Source organism: Thunnus albacares, chromosome 3 (genome assembly GCF_914725855.1).
Source record: "Thunnus albacares chromosome 3, fThuAlb1.1, whole genome shotgun sequence".
Lineage (NCBI taxonomy): Eukaryota > Metazoa > Chordata > Actinopteri > Scombriformes > Scombridae > Thunnus > Thunnus albacares.
In genome coordinates, this window is record NC_058108.1 from 34009477 (window position 1) to 34028324 (window position 18848).

The window sequence follows — 18848 nt, forward strand, 5'->3', positions numbered from 1 at the left end:
CCTGCACCTGAAACCCAGGTGAGCCTAAGTGGGCGTGGTGTCTTACAGTATGTGTGTGGAGCTAAAGGACAGGTACAACATAGAGAGTTCAAATCCACACCCTAGTGCTGCTTGTTCATGGAGGAGACAACACACACACACCGAGACTGACTGGAGAGCTTCACTTTGCTCTTTTTATTATAAGGTTCAGGTCAGTGTTGGACTCGGATTGCACGGAAATATTTCTTTCACCGGTTATGAAGTAAGTAAGATTTCAGTGATTATTTGTTTAGTTCATGTTAATCATAATGTTCAGGGATAGAAGACACCACATGCCTCATATTGTTTACCTACTTCTAGGGAATCACATTTGACACGCAGGTTTTTACATGTTCACTTTAGATATAAACTGCTTCTTCTTTCCCAATGAGCTTTCCAGTTATTATTGGTCGGTTTTTAGTCTTAACAGCCTTGTTAACAGCCCTTTAACTTGTCACACTGAAGGTGAAGAAGAAGCCTGTCACACATAGAGACTCTGAAGGGATCTGTAATCAATGGAGTCCAATCTGTCCGCCCTGTCGCTGAATCATGAAGACAATCCGGTTTACGTTCAGCCACACTACAAAGAATCCTACCGTCTGGCCATTTATGCCCTGCTCAGAGGAGGGAAAGAGGCCTACGAGGAGTTCCTCCGAGCTGAGCAGATAAGACACTTTCTTTCAGAGGAGGAGATCTCTTTCATTTTAGAAAATGCAGAGTTACCGGTTGAGGAGGAGAACTCCATGGAGAGACAGGTCACAGAAGAGATCTACCCCTCTACTTACTTCCCAATAGAGTCTGATGAGGAGGTGCCGGACCTGGACCTAGGCTGGCCAGAGGTCACGCTGGAGGGCCTGGACACCAGCATCAGTCTGCTGTTCCACCCACCAAGACAAAACACACCAACCATCAAAGAAGTGATTCGGAAACAGATTCAGGAGGCGAGGCAGGTGAGGACAAAATACTGAATTCAAAAAACCAGACTCTCCTCATCTGTCAGGTGTGTCGGGATTCATCTTTGTGGCTTCGGTTGCACCTGTGTAACCTTGCACGCTGGCAAATAGAGAACGAGGACAAAAGCAGTTTATCAAAAGCACAAACTCACAATGAAAGGCGTTGCTTTACACACAGAGGTTAACTCTGCACACACGGTACACTGTCGTATATGTTAACACACAGTCAGCTGACACAAGCCACTTGTTATTGTTACTACAGAAGGAAACTTGTCATTAATCCTCTAAAAAGCATAAAGTACAAAACAACAATTGCTGCTGTTTTTGCAGTTTCACAACATGAATTATGCTTTAATTAGTACTGGTGAGTATTTTAGTTATTAAGTGATACTTTTCCAAGATTATTTCAGTATTTATACTTTTATATACATTGAATTTACAACATAATCACAACATAACAAAGAGACAAAACAATAAAAGAAAAAAAAGGATTTACTTTAAATTCTATTTAAGATTTATAATCAGTATATAAACATTTAAGTAATAGTTTATAACAATAACAATAACATGTAGTTGTCAGCAGATATAATACTCTCCTTCTGTGGGAACCAATAACTGAATTCTGGTGTATAAACAGACAATAAATGACAATGTGGTAGAACACAGTTGTAATAATATAAAATATCTCTTTATAATAGATATTATATTCATTGACAAATACTGGACGTTAATAAACACTTAAATATGTCCTTACATCTGCTTATAACTACATTATAGTGTGTTTATTAAAGGTTTATGAATAAGGAGACTGAAAAAGAATGATAATAAATTGGAACCTTAAACATCACTATGACTCTGCAGTTTTATAGCTTTCTGAAGTATATGAAGCATTATTGTCATTATCTTTACAAATGATAACCCCGACATTAATCATAATACCATACAGAAGGTCTACTGTAGTTCTTTTGCAAATACAACAAGGGCTTAACAAGTTGTTTGGGCCATAACAGTGACAACAAAAAGAGGATTACACCGACGGTTGCAACAAAAACGTTCCTTTGAGTTTCAAACAGTAACATCCTGTAAGCTTGTATAAATTTATCCTCTCAGGTTTGCAGCATAATCTCCACTGTCCATATACACATACAATATTATTTACTGAGTTATATATCATCAATGCAAACCTGTCATAATAAACGTAGCAACTAGAATAAACCAGGTCAGCTTTTCCTTCAGTAGCAGCTAGTAAACAATAACCAGTAGAGAATAATACAAACAACAGACTTTTACAATGGAACTCAATTAGACTTATAGGGAAACTCTGGTTTATTCCAACCTGATGTATTTCCAACAACATGTGGCCATTGTGGCTCTGTGTGTCTGCTAACTTTGCACTTGTTATAGAGATTTGGAGGAAACGAGGGCTTGCACAAAACAACATATATGGTGGCAAATTGTGCAATCCTTCTACAGCTTTCCAAAGAAACAAACGTTTGTCTCTGAGTCTGAACGTTAAACGTTACAAAATGCTGTGGCAATCAAATATTTCATAAGTGTCACTTAGAAGCCAACAACAAAGTAATTAAAAGTAATTACCAACAAACAGAATATTGAAGTTTTAATACAGTTTTTGATGACACTATAAAATCATTCATCAGTTGTTCCACTGTAACAATCACAAAAACCTGGGCGGTAACATTAATTTAGACAAGAACATGTAGAGAAATAACAAGACAGCTGACTTGCAAGAAAAACTGAGCGCCTGAGGCAAACTATGACTCCGTTTATGACAATGAATAACAAAGGGTCAGAGAAAGCTTTACATGCAACTTTAAATGCAAACAACAGCCTAAATAAACTGTACATTCAGCCTCATTGAGACAAAAATACATTTTCCTGCTGTGTAAGCTCCTCATGAAAAGGTCAGTCATATTTCATACGAACTACTCAACATGTCTCAGCTTGAATGTACTTGATGTTCAGCTCCTTGTCTTCAGAGCTGACACTCATAATTCATAAATTACAGCAGGGTGTGTGTCTTTGTCTAAGTGTGCAGGAAATAGACTTTCACACCGCAGATATCCACCATCTGAAAATGACACAGTGGAGCCACTTGATATTTACTATAACGTCCGGTGCATTCATGTACTGTACAAATTGTGATGTAACTGTAGCCGGTAAAACCTGGTCTGATTATTATCACGACATGAACCATAAATCATTTTTACTTTCATTGATGATTTCAGTCATGTGTTTTTTTTTTTTCCTTGGGAACGCCGCTCCTCAGATACAACATGCTGCGATGTGTCCTCTTACTCATTTACCACATAAAGATTAATATCAGGCTAGAAATGTTGAGTTGCCTCTTTATAAAAGTATAAAAACATCCCTGTTATATCCATAATGACTATTCCACTTATGACATATAGAATCATCTTAAAATGTAGCTTAAACATAGAATTTCCAGTCTTCAGATTAGTTTTAGAGGTTTAAACTTGCATGTTTTAGTTTTGTGCATAAAAGCAAAGACCTTCTAGATCTAGCCTCATTCATTTATTCATTCTCTGCTCCATGTGGCCATTAGAGAGTGTAAGAACATCTGCATCTGCAGTCTACTGTAATCTGTGAAGTTATGCTGACCTACAGTGTAACTGATTTACACTTTAACATTTCAAATGTATTTTTCTTGGTAAAGCTGTTGTATAACGTTCTACCTGTCAATAACATGCCTACATTTAACACTTCAGGCCTGTTTTTTAAATCTGTTTTTCAATCTTGCATCTTCAGATGATTGCCATAGCGATGGACATCTTCACTGACGTCGACATTTTCAAAGAGATCATCAACGTGGCTCTCAAGGGGGTGGTGGTCTACATCGTTCTGGATGACTCCCAGTTCAAGAGCTTCTACAACATGTCGCACAAGATGGGTGTCAACATCCAAGACATCAAGGTAAGAAACACCAACAGCACTGAATACAACATTAAAGGATCAGTTTGGAGATTTTCTATATTTTTCTTATTGTCAATATTTCTCATGTTTGGAGCCAAATCACCCAAACCAACAATGAACTGATCTACTAAAATGTGAGTGTGTTCCTCTGTGCCGTAGACCTCCGTTGTTGTCCAAAAACTATTAAAAACACGTCGATGAATCACACCACTGCACTGGGTGACATGTTCCTTCATTATGAAGAGTTTGGTCACGTGAGTTTGTTTAGAAACGGCTCCAAAGACCAATAACAGCGATCATGTTTTCATTCTCTGGAGAGTAGTTCAGTGTAAGGCAGACGCTGCTGAGCATGTACGGGAATGCAGTTCATTAGCTTGTTGTGCTGCATATCACAACCTCTTAACTTGTACTACATTCTACATTGTGAACTAACTAGTGCACAGTGGCGTCTGCCTTAAAGGAAAGGTTCACAGTTTTTCAAGTGTGTCTTAAAACAACAGTCAGGTGTCCATATGAACAGTGAAAGAGGTTTTGTGAAGTGGCCAAAATCCACAGTGTGTCCACACAGTCGTTTTGTGCAAAAATGCATTTAAAAGTTGATGTGAAGCTTATATTCAGCTTCAGCGGTCTGAGTTAGTCATATCAAATGGATATCTGACACATTTACAGTGTTTTTAGCGTGAAATTCCCTCTTTGTGTTTCCTCGGACAGTGTTTCCATGTTGAGCTGCAGGTGGAAGAATAGTAACAAAAAGAAGGACTTTGGCACTAAAAAGACTGTAACGTTGAAAGATATCTACTTGATTTGACTCATTTGGACACTGAAACTTAATTTTAGCTTCAGATAAACTTTTAAATACATTTTTGCACAGAAGGAGGACTGTGGATTTTGTCCTCCATCACTTACATTGTAAGTGCATTATGAAGTATGAACAGGAGGAATGATTACAGCAAGAAAAACATGTTTCAATGTTTATTTGGGCTCCTGACTGTTGTTTTAAGACAGACTTCAAAAATTGTGAACCCATCCTTTAAAATAACATCTCCTCTTTCTCCCACATAGAAAAATCCAGAACGTTAAATATGCAAATTCATTTCAAAAGTTGAACTACTAGACACAAGATGTCTCCTTCTGAGAGTGTGAGATTTCAAGTTTACACGTCCTGTAACATGTGTAAGTTAAATACTGGATCACATTTGGCTTCGAGATAGCTGTGATGTCATTAATCATGCTTGTAAGCACACGTCTTAAACTCAGATTTAAGGTGAGCCCAGAGAAACTTTCCTCCTTCAGCAAATTCATGTGAAAACAGCCCTCTGGTGTAAAATACTACACATACATCACTCTGCATAGTGAACATCAAACATTCAACTGGAGTAATAAGAAGCAAAACACTTTTTTGAGTGGAGGAGGACTTTAAAACTACCTTAATCCTTTTTTTAATCTGCACCCGCACTCCTTAATGTACAGTCTCTGACTGCCTAGTTGCCTAATTTTACCCCTTAAATACCTTAAATTCTCCAGTTGTTCTTCACTCATTCATATGAGAGCAAACAAAGGTGCATAAGCATCATTTAAGGACTCCTTATGGTCTAAATTTTATATTTCTGACACATTTTTCCTTAATCTGGAATATGGAAACTGTCAGGGGACTGTAAAGTTCAGCATTGGAAGATTTCGTTCCATAGAATAAATTCTCACTTGATGTCAACGAGATGAACAGAAAGAAAGAAAGAAAGTGATGATGTAGCGCATTCAAAAGTACAACACATTGGCTCATTAAATAGGATCTGATGTGGCCATTTTCTGACATTTTAAACAAGAAAATCAACTTATTTTCCTGCTCTTTCAGCTGCATGTTTGTAGATTTGTATTCCATCGACGTGTCCCTGCCAGAGGAAGATTCGCCTGTGGCATGACCTTTCTTTTATTGGCAGGATTATTTAGTGGATTAAATTTGACATTTGTTCCACGCCCTCATAGAAAGTCAGCATTTCCTCGCTGCTGCTGTTCTACCTATCATTACGAGACAACAGAACGGCAGCAGCCGTAGGACAGATCTGTTTGCATGGCTGGATTTTCCTGTTAAACTGCGTCAAGATGATACTTAAACAGTGCAAACAAGAAGTCAGCAGAGTGAACATACTGACGGTTTTGTCATCTACATGCAAATTGCTTAGCCAGTAGCCACGTCTAAATACCTGCCTCATAAAAAAAAAAATGACACACAGGTCTGGTCTTGTTGAGTTTGTGCTTTTTATGTGTCAACTACTTCTTCCAATTTTCCAGAATTGCTTTGTTTAAAATTTACTTAAAATACCTGTGTATAAACTGAATCTATTGAAGCAAAATACATCTAATTTAAAATGAAAATGATATTGATTTACCTAAAAACAGACTGATTCTGAAACATGAAAAGGACAAGAGGACAGAAAGTTCAAACAGGGATCTTTTACAGAGTCAGGTTTGTCACTAGGACGACCTCTTTCACTCCATAATATTGATTAAAACCACTTAAAGGCTGATATTTGTTACATTTCACAAGACATAAAGTCTATAACAACGGTTCCCAAAGCGGCTGCTGTGGCACCAAGGGGTGCCTTGAGGATCTATTGTACATTTTTAATATAATTTCACCACATGAAAATGAGGAGACATCTACATTAGTTGAGCTGTAGTTGAGCTACATTATAACATTCATAAGTGCAGATTAACTTAAGTCTGCAACGCATTGTCACGTGATGTCCTTTAAATACAATTATAATCACTGATTACAAAAGTCACACGTACACAAACAACTACTCAGTTACAGTAATGACAGAAAATGGAGTTTGTTTCTTCCCCGCAGGCGGTGGTTGTTGTAATTCATCTTCCTTTCTCCATCAGACCATTCGTGTTCGGACGGTTCGGGGACAGCAGTATCAGTGTCAGTCTGGGTTGAGGTTTCATGGAAGTTTGGAGCAGAAATTTATACTGGTGGACTGCAGAACAGTTTTGTATGGAACATACAGGTGAGTTGATGCCAACCTGCAAAACTCACCAGTGGTGGAAAGTAACTAAGTACTTTACTCAAGTACTGTACTAAAGTACAATTTTACATAGTACAGTACAGTAAAAGAGTATTTCCATTTGATGCTACTTTATACTTCCACTGCACTACATTTCAGAGGGAAATATTGTACTTTCTACTCCACTACATTTACTTGACAGCTTTAGTTACTTTTCAGATGAAGATTTGACACAATGGATAATATAACAAGCTTTTAAAATACAACACATTATTAAAGATGAAACCAGTGGTTTCCAACCTTTTTGTCTTTTGACGTCTTACAAAAAGCAGTGTGTAGTCAGGGTCACATTTCACATGTCTATGAGTTGTTAACAGCTCCACCAAATAGTGATTTTTCCCTCTAAACTTCTCACATGCTTTCATTTCAATAAATGTTCAAATGATCCAATATTTCAGCAAAAATCAAAGATTAGAGAAAAAGTCTAAAAATAGATTTGTGTATCTAAACCTTGTTTTTTCTTCTTTCCTCTCCCATTAATCATCTCACGACCCCTCAGATTTATCTGCTGACCCTTTGGAGGGCCCAACCCCTAGGTTGGGAACCACTGGACTAAACTAGCTAACTGTATATAAAGTAGTGTAAACTAGCTCCACCTCCAGCAGCTACAACAGTAACATGCTGCTCTAACACTGATGATTGACTATTAATAATCTAATGATGTCATATATAATAATATATCAGTCAGAGGGACCAAACCACTACTTTTACTGCAATACTTTAACTACATCAAGCTCATAATACTTATGTACTTTTACTGTAGGCGGATTTTACTTTACTTCTTCCACTACTAAACCTCACACAGATGTGTCTCTCACAATTAAATCACATTAGGCGTTGACCTGAATTTGTACACCTGACTGGTCTGTCACACACAATATCTCTGGTGTTCTCCTGATTCAATTAAGGGAATTTGATATCTCTGATATTTAATAAAATGTATTAGTAAACTAAGAAGAAACAAGAAATCCTGTTCACTGTTGGTCACTTCTACTCTTTTTACCAAGTAAGATTCACAACCTGAATCTTACTCGATAAAGGTCTGATTGAAAGGTCAAAACTAAGTAAGATGAGTACAAGTGACCAACTGACAGATTTCTGGAGAGGGTTTGGTCCTATCCAATTAAAATGTGATAGTGTGCAAGAACATCTGAAAATTAAATAAAAACTAGAAAAGTGATGTGTTTGGTGGTAATTGTAAGCTTTGGTCATGTTTATACTGTAATATATTAATGATTTAAAGATAATAAGGGTACATCCTGACATCATATTGATTTGCATCAGTTTAAATATGTCTAAACATATATTTTAATAAACTACAAAGATGACTTTAGATAGGGTGACACTGTCACTCCATCCCTGCTGCCTGTCTGATGACTGTTTACCTCCATTTTCCTTTCCAGCTACACATGGTCGTATGAGAAGATCAGACTGAGCATGGTCCTGGTGATCACGGGTCAGCTGGCTTGCTCTTATGACGAGGAGTTTCGACGGCTGTATGCTCGCTCCATAGTACCTGAACTTCTGTCCACCTGTGGTCAGGGGCTGAGAGACAACGTGAGCCTGCTCAGCTCCAGCCATCTCTCCATCCACCAAATTAACATGAGATCCAGAGCGATGCCTGGCATGAGAAGTGCTCAGGATGACAGGTTAAACACTGCCAGCATGCTGACCAGGGGCATGAGCATGCAGGAGAGGCTGAATCAGTCTCACTATGTCACTGAGATGGGGAATCTGGTGAGGGGACACAGTTATGGAGGAGATCTGCAGAGGTTAAACTCCATGAGCCGGCTGAGGATGGGGGCCAAGGACATTGGCCCTCTTGAGAGGACTGCCTCCGCCTTAATGCTAACCAACAGCTTGTCACAGCAGCACCTTAGACACCGGACTCTCTATGGTTCGGACCAGAATGCGATACCGTTCTGCTCTGAGACGTCCCTCAACAAGTGGAAAATCGACACATACCTTAATGACAGTAATGCGCCTCCAGATGGGTCATGTGATGTGTTGTCTCCTTTGACGTCCCCATATGGCAGTCACATAGGCTTAAACGAGCATCAGTCACAGCTGATTCACAGCAGATCGAGGGATGTTAAGTCCAGGTTGGAGGAAATTAGGCAAAACAGACTCAGTCAGCAGGATGGCATCAATCTCAAGCAGAGCCAAGAGTCCATAAGGTCCATGTATTCGACTTTGGAAAGACCTAAATTAATGACTTCATTAAGAGGTCTGGACATAAGGCAGAGCGTGGCAGAATTAGAGCCATATACACAAGACAGCTGCAGCTTGGAACCAGCCAATCACAAAGACAGTGAGCCAAAAATGGAAGCCCATCTCACTGACGGGCACCGCTCTGCATCTCACTATGACATCAAAACAATTCTAGATCGAAAGACGTACGACTGGCATGAGCCCCTTTCCAGGACGACCTCAGCTACAGATCTAGATATAAAACCCAATGAACCATCACTCAAGTATTCTCAACACCCAAGAGGGATGGTGTCTTTGATTGAAATCCCTGAAGAGAAAGAAGGTTCAAATACACGCGTCAACTCTGCGAACTCCATGAAATCGAGCATACCTCCAGAATCTCAGCATCAGGATGTACACAGAGAAAGTGAGGACTCTACAGGTTACAGTTCGGGTTCCGCTGCTCAAAGAGAGGGTGATAAATCAATATCCAGCGAGACAGAAACTAACCCAAGGATCTTAAACACATCTGCAGGATCTCAGCTTGTTGCAGATTCTAATGGTCAGACAGAAAAGCAGCAGGAGGAAAATCCATTTCAGAGGAAGAATTCCCTAAAGTTGAAAGTATATTCACTGCTTATGTCAGATGAAAAGAAAGCATCCAAAAAAGAGGAGAAGTTGCTGCAAAGAAAGGCCTCATTTAAATCACAGAATCCCTCAGGATCAAACCAATCACTCAGGGCAGACAACTCATGGACACCATCTGCTGCAGAGCAAACAACAAAGAGAGGTGAATCACCGATCATGCAGAACTCTGTCTGCTCTCCATCTGACACAGAAAAGCATAAATCTCCATTCTCCTTTAGCAGGTTATCTCCTCAGCGTTCAAGCAAAAAAAAGATAATCCCTGCAGAAGAGCAGGAACTAGGCTCAAGAAGCACTCTGAATGACGAGACACCAACTGTCAGTTCGACCAGGAGAGAGAAAGTCTACAGTCGATTTGAGTATTTCCTGAGCACTGATAATATTCCTCTGGACAAATCAACGAGGACCGCAAGCATGCAACCCTCAGACAAAGACAGAAGCTCTTACCTGAACAGGAGTGACTATTCAATGTATCAGACACAAAGTAATGCACAAAGCGCTGACAACAAACTGGGGAGATTCATGCAGCGAGTAGGAAATCTCATAGGCAAGAACAAGTAGCGATGCAGGACGAGGAGAAGGCCACCATGCTCTCAGGAATGAAGGCAAAGTTAGTGCAAAGTCCTTGAATTTGTTCCTTGATTTATTCTGGCTGCCACATGGAGACACAGATGCTCTATGTGGTCACCTCTGCAGTATGCTACATTTTTCCTTTGATGGGTTTGATAATGTGACTAAGATTTTATCAAGGAAGATACGTGTCACAGGTGCCAAAAACACAAGATGTGATGTATCAGGTATCTCTTACAAGATAAATGTATGTGTGTATTCATCTGAACTGGATGCTACAGGATAGTTGTGTCGATGTGATAATACCAGTATGTCAAGGTTTTTACAGACAACCCTGGTGCCTAGAAATAAATACGTTTTACTAGAAACACAGTGCTGGCTGAATTACGTTTTCTCTCGACATAATGAGAAAATGTTTTTAATCAACGTATTTGTCAAGTTGCAAAAATATTTGTAATGAATGTATTAGAGAAATGATCAGTGACAACGTATTTCATTTAGTTTTTATGCCAAAATATCTGATCTTGCAGTACAATATCCACTAATAGAAACTTTTTACGGTATTGTTTAGGCACTGGCAGCACTTGATTAAGGTTACAGAAACATTTATTAACATTTAAGCAAAACCATCTGTCATTTACCTAAAAGGATATGGCTGCCGATTATCTATATTTTTCTTATTGTCAACAAATCTCATGTTTGGATCCAAACCAACAATGAATTGATCTACTAACAAGTATTGCGTGTGTGTATCCAAAGCCTGATATATCTTATTCCTCTGTGTCATAGTCCAAAAACTATTAAAAACATATCAGTGAATCACACCGCCTGCACTGGGTGACATGTTCCTTCATTATGAAGAGTTTGGGCATGTTTAGAAACGGCTCCAAAGACTAATAACAGCAATCATGTTTTCAGTCGCCGGAGTAGTTCTGAGCATGCGCAGGAATGTGGTTCTGTTAACAGAGCTTGTACAATGTAGTGCAAAGCTAAGAGGTTGTGATATGTAGCACAACAAGCTAGCAAAACGCACATGCTCAGTGGCATCTGCCTTACACGGAACTACTCTCTTGAGACTGAAAACATGATCACTGTTATTGGTTTTTGGAGCCGTTTCTAAACAAATTACCGTCACCATAAGTTTGTGCAGGAACGTGGTTCTGTTAACAGTGCTTGTACAATGTAGTGCAAAGCCAAGAGGTTGTGATATGTAGCACAACAAACTAGCAAAGCGCACATGCTCAGTGGCATCTGCCTTACACAGAACTACTCTCCTGAGACTGAAAACATGATCACTGTTATTGGTTTTTGGAGCCGTTTCTAAACAAATTACTGTCACCATAATCTTTGTGGCGAAGGAACATGTCTATCGGTGCAGCAGTGTGACTCACTGACATGTTTTTAATAGTTTTTGGACAACAACAGAGGTCTACGGCACAGAGGAATAAGATATATCAGACTTTGGATACATACACAACTCATTGTTGGTTTGGCTCTGCACATGAGATTTGTTGTCAATAAAAAAAGTACAGAAAATCATCAGCCTTCACCTTTAACCAAAGTGCTTATATAGCGCTTAATTCATTAGAAAAAAATCAGGCAGTGATTATGTTTGTCAACATAATGTAATTGGGAAAACAACTAAGTTGTATATAAGCGTAACTTTGAGGAGACAGGGTTGTTACAGATGAAGTTAAAGCAGGGTGAATATGACTGTAGTGTCTTTATGTTGAATGTGTTTTTTTTTTCTTAGCCAAACTGCTTTTGTAAAATATACCTTTTCTAATAAGCAGTGATGTGACACATTTTCTCTCTGATGTCTTAATGACTTTGACATTCATGGTTCAGCCATCCTAATATTCATGTTTGAAGCATGTGGCTGTAATGCAGAGAAATATTGTTTAATAAAACAAAACATAGAGTACAACCACACCGACTAAAGGAAAATGTAGCTTTGAAACCAAAGAATTCAGCAGAACTAATGAGGTATCCATCATCAATAATTCACAAAGTGCACGTGACTTCTTAATCACTTTTTAATACATTTTTAGAAGTTTTTCCAATGTTCAACAAAACTCCTGAAGAAATGTTTTCTTTGAAAACTGATCACAGTGAAGTCTGCAGATTATCCAGAGTAACCAGGACATAGATTATGGAAAGAGATGATATTATACTATATTATGCTGTATGTATGTTTATATGCTGTATATATATATATATATATTGAATATTTAAATGTATTTTTTCAGAGCAGATGGCAAAAGTAGAAAAATTCCAATCACTTCCATTGTATTGGTGTGGCAGCAGTTCCCAGAGACACAACTTAAAATCTTGGCACTGAAACTATCTGCGTGTATAGATGCTAAAGGGGGTAAGTGATGAGTATCTGTGTGTTTTTTCATCAATCCACATTTTTATATGTGACTATTCACAACAGGAAATGATGTTTACAGTGTCAGTTCACCCAATCCAAGAAAAAAACATTGAGAAAATAATCTTAAATTCTATTGAGTAGACATTCTGGAGCTTTTCATCACATTGCATGATCTTCATCAGCGGATGGTTGTTGTAAATGCTCAAAATATATTTTTTTTTCTAAGCACTTGAAGGGCTTTGCATCTGTGTCCTTAAAGTGCTGACAACATGGAAATGTGATGTGATATGATGATCGTGTGGTATAATAAGCTCCAGAACAGCTACTACATTGGGTGAACTGACCATTCAAACTGTTGTCAATGGTCATAATGTGAAAATGTGAGTTGTTGCAACAACAACTATAACATCTACAGATTTTCACATCTGAAATATAAATTGTAAATATAAGCATACATGTGAAAAAAATGTTTAAATATTTAAGGTGCACTATGTAAGACTTGACCAGAATTTTAGCTTAAAACATTCAAAAATTAACTAATTGTTAACAGAATATGAAGACTGTGTGGACTGTGCTTTCTGGTGATATGCTGCCATTTGTTTGTTTGGTGCAAGTGGCCAAATCGTACATAGTGCACCTTTAAAGGAATCTTCTTTCCCAAAAGCATTTAATCACAAGTAGAATTTTACTTGTGTGTTTTTGTGATGAGATGGAAGGTTTTGCAGGCAAACTTTTATACTGAGGTTGAATTAAATAAAATTAAAGAACTCTATCAGACTACAGGGAAACAAGACTAAAAGTCTTCAGCTACGCTAGCACCCCCAAGAGGTTCAAATGGTCATTACACACCAGAAAATAAAATGGTTGGATAGAATCTGACTGGACAAAGCCACCTCCTTTATTTTTCTTACATTGGTTCATTGTACTTATGGACCGCTATGTTCAAACGAGTGCAGCGGCTGTCAGTATTGTTCTTGAAAGTAATAAACAACTGAAAATTCACACAGCAACAACAAAATTGCACAACACTGCTTTGCACATTGAGGGTCGATTTGTACCTTTATTTTGAAATGACTCTGAAAAATATCTACAATCTGTATAATGATAATAATAAGGCATCAACATGATATATAAAATAAAGAAGCTTTTGTATTCAAACTAATGTTTCTTGGGTTTTTTGTTTGTTTGGCAGGAGTAAGTGGTTTTTCAGATATTATGGAACAAAGCATATTTCTAGATGAAATACTCCAAGCACTTGTTCCTCTCATCATCCAGTTCTTGGGTCTCAATCTCAAACCTTTTCATAGCGATGAAATACTGAACAAACGGCTCTCCAAGGGTGCTGCGGATGACGTGGTCCTCCCCCAACGCCTCCAGAGCATCGTCGAGCTTCACGGGAATGGCGAACTCTTTCTGCTGAGCGGGGGCTTTGTTTAGACCACTCTCGACGCTCAGGTTGCGTTTAATGCCATCCAGTCCTGCTGCCACTGTAGCCGCCAGCACAATGTAAGGGTTGGCCATGGCTGAGCCCAGCTTGTTGTCAATGTGAGTCTCCCTCCCGCCGTGGCACTTGACGTTGAAGGAGCAGCCATTATCATTGCAGCCGCAGGTGGCGTACAGCATCCGTTTGGGGTCTTTGATTGTCTTGGCGATGTGGCTCCGGCAGCCCAAGCCGGGCGACATCAGGCAGCTCAGGGCAGCAGAGTGGGTGAGGAGCCCAGCCAGCCATTTCCTGCCGATCTCAGACAGCTCGCTTGCCTTCTCTCCACTGTGGAACAGGCTACGACGCCCATTGGCATCCCACAGGCTGTGAGCGAGCACCCCGGCATTGTACAGACCATCATCGGTGAAGAAGCTGGCGATGTAGCTGTATTTACGAGCCATCTCTTTGATTCCGGTGCGGAAGGTGAAGGCGCTATCTGCGGCTGCAATCCCAAACTCTGGCCTCAGGTTGATTTCCATTTGGCCGGGGCCGCTGGCGGAGGCGATGCTGTCTATGTCTGCACCCATGCAGTACATGCTGTCCACTAGTTGCTGGAAGAAAGGCAGGTCGTGGTTGCTCAGAAGGGTGGTGGCGGGGAACAGGAGGGTCTTTGGTCCAATTCGGTCTGGTGCCCCAAGGACGCAGCATTCATAGGTGAAGGAGGAGTGCAGGGAGAATCCCATGGTTTGGAGCTGACCGAGGAGCTGCTTGGCAATGAGGCGAGGGGAAGTACGAAGGGGGCCTCCTGTCACCGTACAGGGGTCGCAGATGACCCGTGCTGTCTGCTCTGCCCAGGGTAGGATCCTGAAGGTCGAGAGGTCAGGGATCAGAAGTACATCGCTGCTGAAGTTGGCAGTGTTGGCGTTGTCCACTTCGTTGCTCTTAGGGCTCAAAGTCAGCTCCAAGTAGCTTCTTGGCATCGGTATACCATATACCGATTTCTCCTGCAGGTGCAACATTTACATTAAAGGAATAGAAAATACATTTATATTTTGCATCTAAGTCTTGGTAGGAAAACAAATGATTATATTTCCCAAAATTACTATTTCAAACTTTTTGTCCTACAAAACTCAAATGATCCAGTTCTGTTTTAGACAAACAAATGTACAACAATCCAGGGATGGATGGATGGATGGATGGATGGATAGATAGATAAAAAAAAAACATGTCAAAACCAGCGCACAGGTCGGTAACATTGCTATCTCAGTCTCTGTCCTCTGCTCTGCTGTTATGTCTATCAGCAGGTCTCAACGAGAGGAATCACATCCACCTGCTACATGACACACATTTCCTTATTTGGACATCACTCCCGGAGTTGGGGGTGTTCACCAGAGATAAAGCTGACTGACACATGAGAAGTGCTCTCAAGGGACTCTCCATAAACTGTTGTTCCCCTTTTCCTTCCCACAAAGATGTAAAAAATAGGCAATAAATGAAAAGTGCAAAGTAATAATCGCCTTTGAAGTTCTTCTCTACACGTTACACGCTGCGCTGTCTCTGTGTTATGGGTGTATAAATAAGTAGAGGTCTGTCTGCACACCAATGATGCATTTGTTTTAGCTCAGTAGTCAGCACAGTCATCTATGATCTGGGAGACTCGAGTTCAAGACTTGGTATGGAGACCTCCTTCATAATATAGTTTATTCATAAACACATATTATAACACTTTACAATCCTAAAATTAAAAGCATATTAAAAATAAAAACTGGATTTTCTAATAGATAGATAGATAGACAGATAGATACATAAAGGTGATTACATGGAAGAAGCGGACAGGCACTGTCTTGGACCTGGACACCCCATGGAGGTCGGTGGCCTCAAAGCGGACAAAGTTGATGTTTTCTCGGGCTATCTGCTGTTTGATCTGCTCCATGGCTGAAACGAACTTCTGATTCCCAGAGCTCTCAACAACTTCGTTTTCGCTACCTGTGGAAAAGAGTGTGAAATATCTGCACAAACATACCACTGGAGAATTTGATTTCAAAACACTAATCATCCCATTTTGAGAAAAAATAAATAAATCCAATGGTGTCAAGACCACTTTAGTGAAGTCAGATCAAAATCCAGTCAATCCTGAAATCGAATACCACAACACCAAAATTGCCAACAAATAGTGTAAATGTTGATCCAGACTGAAAAGCAATCGCTTTAAATCACTTCAGCTTCAAATCACACACAAAAAGGGAAAACATCAGTGAAAATTGGCCATTTTTCATGCTAAAAATAGACAAGAAGAAGTCATTATCCACTGATGGTTGAAACCCAGTCAAGTCTAAGTTAAAACAGGAACTAGACTGAGACGAATCTGCTGTGCTGGAGCCCTGTGAGCAAGCATCTTCTAACAATTTGTCCTCCAAGAAGAAGAGTTAACTATGAGTCAATTAAAGTTTGTAAAAGAAGACATCTGTTCATTAATATCAGGGATAAACTTAACCAAAGCATCACCAACCTTGATGAGAAGTTCCAGTCTCGCCCCAGGAGTCACCGCTTGCATATGTGTGCGTCCTAACTGCAGGCTGCCTATTTGTGTTGGCATCAGCCCTGAATGAGCTGGATGAATCCATGCTGGAAGGGAGCTGAATAGATGTGCTATCTCTGGACCTGGGCCCCCTTCTGGAAGCGTCAGAGTTGGGTTTGAAGGTGCTGAACGCCCTGTGTGAGTTTCCATCGTCCTGCCGTCCGTCGGGCCGGCCACCACCACCGCCACTGCTCCCATGGAGGTATGTATATGGACTCCCCGGTTTCCCGTCATCTCTTCCTCGGATGCTGAGCAGAGGACTGTCCCTCAGGATGGTCTTCAGCTCCTCCATGGTCTGCCTGGGGACGCCCTTCTCCCTGGTCCAGTCGTCCCCAGCAGCAGGTTCGTCCATCCTGGGATCATCAACTCGTTCTGGAGGCCTGTGAGGCAGAGGGCCGATGGAGATCACGGTGGGGGTGTCTGGTGGTAGGGGGATGCAGGTGGACGGATGGACGATGGATGGACCCTCTCCGCTGCTCCAGTCCACAGGAGGCACATATTTCCCAGTCACTCTCACTCCCTTCCTGTTGCCCAGGCTCATCCCTGTACCATCTATCTGGTCTTTGCTTCTACTCTCGCCCTCCTGGAAAACACACAATGTGTCTGTCACCAGAATGGTAAGAGATGGTCAAGTGTGCATGAGAAGAATTATTAGAGTGTAAGAAACTAAATCTGAAATTATCGAGAATAAAAATAAGGCATAAAGACAGTCAAATTATAATACAAGTACGGTAAAAAAATGTATTTGAAGCCGACACTGCTGTATCCATTCACAGTTTTGTGCTGAAACGAAACTCAAATCAAAAAATTAGACGTGGAATTGTTACCTTGAAATCTTCAGAGTCATTCATTTCTTTGTTTGAACTCTTTCATGAACTGTGATTTGGAATTTGATAGCCTTCATATGAAGGCAGAGCCTAACTCGCACATTAATTTTTATACACAATTGGTACAATGGTGACAGATTAGAAAATTCTTTTTGCCCCCAACACCCAGAGGCATCCGGCTGGAAACTGGCACCCACCGACTGCTGGTAGACACTGAACCACTGCTGCTTTGAGCTCATTGGCTGCCGGCGAGGACCATTCAGAGGCGCTTTTGTCTCATTGCAAAGTGAAACTGCGGAGCTCAGCAGCTCTGTTTGTGCTTCCAGAAAGATATAGGAGCAAAAGTATTTATTCCAGAGAGATGAAAACACACAACTACGGGCACCAGACAATGGCTGCTGTTATTGATGGTCTTTGCATTACAGAGTTGCCGTCTGACTCTCAAATCTGCAAAATGTTTCTTAAAGTAGGAGCTCAACAAAAATGTTTAAAAGCAGAATTTAGTTTTTTTTCTGCATACATTTCAGTTCAGGCTTCAGTATTTCTATTATTGTACAAATAAGATGGTACCCTCTCTGAAAAGTTATATAACAGGGTTTGTATGTGGTTGACAAAACAATCTAACCACAAGGTCAAATTAGTAGCTGTTCCAGAGCTTTCTACTCTATCCAACAATCAGTCTCAACTTTTAAGCCGACAGGGATACGATGTCCTTAAAATCCTCAGGGAAAATGGGAATTAGAACATCTTTACACTTATAAAAACTGGGCAAACTCAATCTGCTAAAGAAGATCCTGAGACGCAGTCGAAAGCTCCTGAATAGCTACTAAATGGACCTTATGGTGAGATCGTCTTGTCAACAACTGTTTCCAAGGTCAAGAATGAACTTTTAATCTCAGGTTGATGTGTTGTAATTAATGGCATTATTAGTAGTTAATTAATCATTTATTAATACTTTATTGAATCATAATAAACAGTTATAGGAATATGAGGAATATTTTAGGTTTTTTATTATAAAAACACATTTGATGGTGTTTATCTTCCTCCAGCAAAACTTAATGTCTTTTTATCCAGCTCAAAGGGTTATTAGAAAGCCAAAAGTCACATTTATGCTTGTATAAATCCATCAAAACAAGTTCTGTAAATAAGATGTTTAACAGATTTGTGTGGTTGAACTGCCTCTTGTGGTGTCTTCCTAATAAATTAAAGGACTTAACAAAAAGACAAATCAGTTTATTGCTGGAGGACGA

At 39.9% G+C, this 18848-nt stretch overlaps 2 protein-coding genes across 2 annotated transcripts; one reads left to right on the top strand and one right to left on the bottom strand.

Annotated features, from left to right (window-relative positions):
* The first annotated feature begins 533 nt into the window (after positions 1-533).
* LOC122976573 (protein FAM83B-like) lies at positions 534-10725 on the top strand. The gene is made up of 4 exons (XM_044345137.1): positions 534-968; positions 3759-3923; positions 6810-6934; positions 8395-10725. The coding sequence occupies exons 1-4, from the start codon at positions 534-536 to the stop codon at positions 10385-10387; spliced, it is 2718 nt and encodes a 905-aa protein (XP_044201072.1). The 3' UTR covers positions 10388-10725.
* Positions 10726-11970: 1245 nt separating this feature from the next.
* lgsn (lengsin, lens protein with glutamine synthetase domain) lies at positions 11971-18145 on the bottom strand. Its single transcript, XM_044340363.1, has 4 exons — positions 17599-18145; positions 16703-17354; positions 16013-16179; positions 11971-15197 (listed from the first exon to the last, which is right to left on the bottom strand). Exons 1-4 carry the CDS (start codon positions 17620-17622, stop codon positions 14004-14006), a joined length of 2037 nt encoding a protein of 678 aa, XP_044196298.1. The 5' UTR covers positions 17623-18145; the 3' UTR covers positions 11971-14003.
* Positions 18146-18848: the final 703 nt, after the last annotated feature.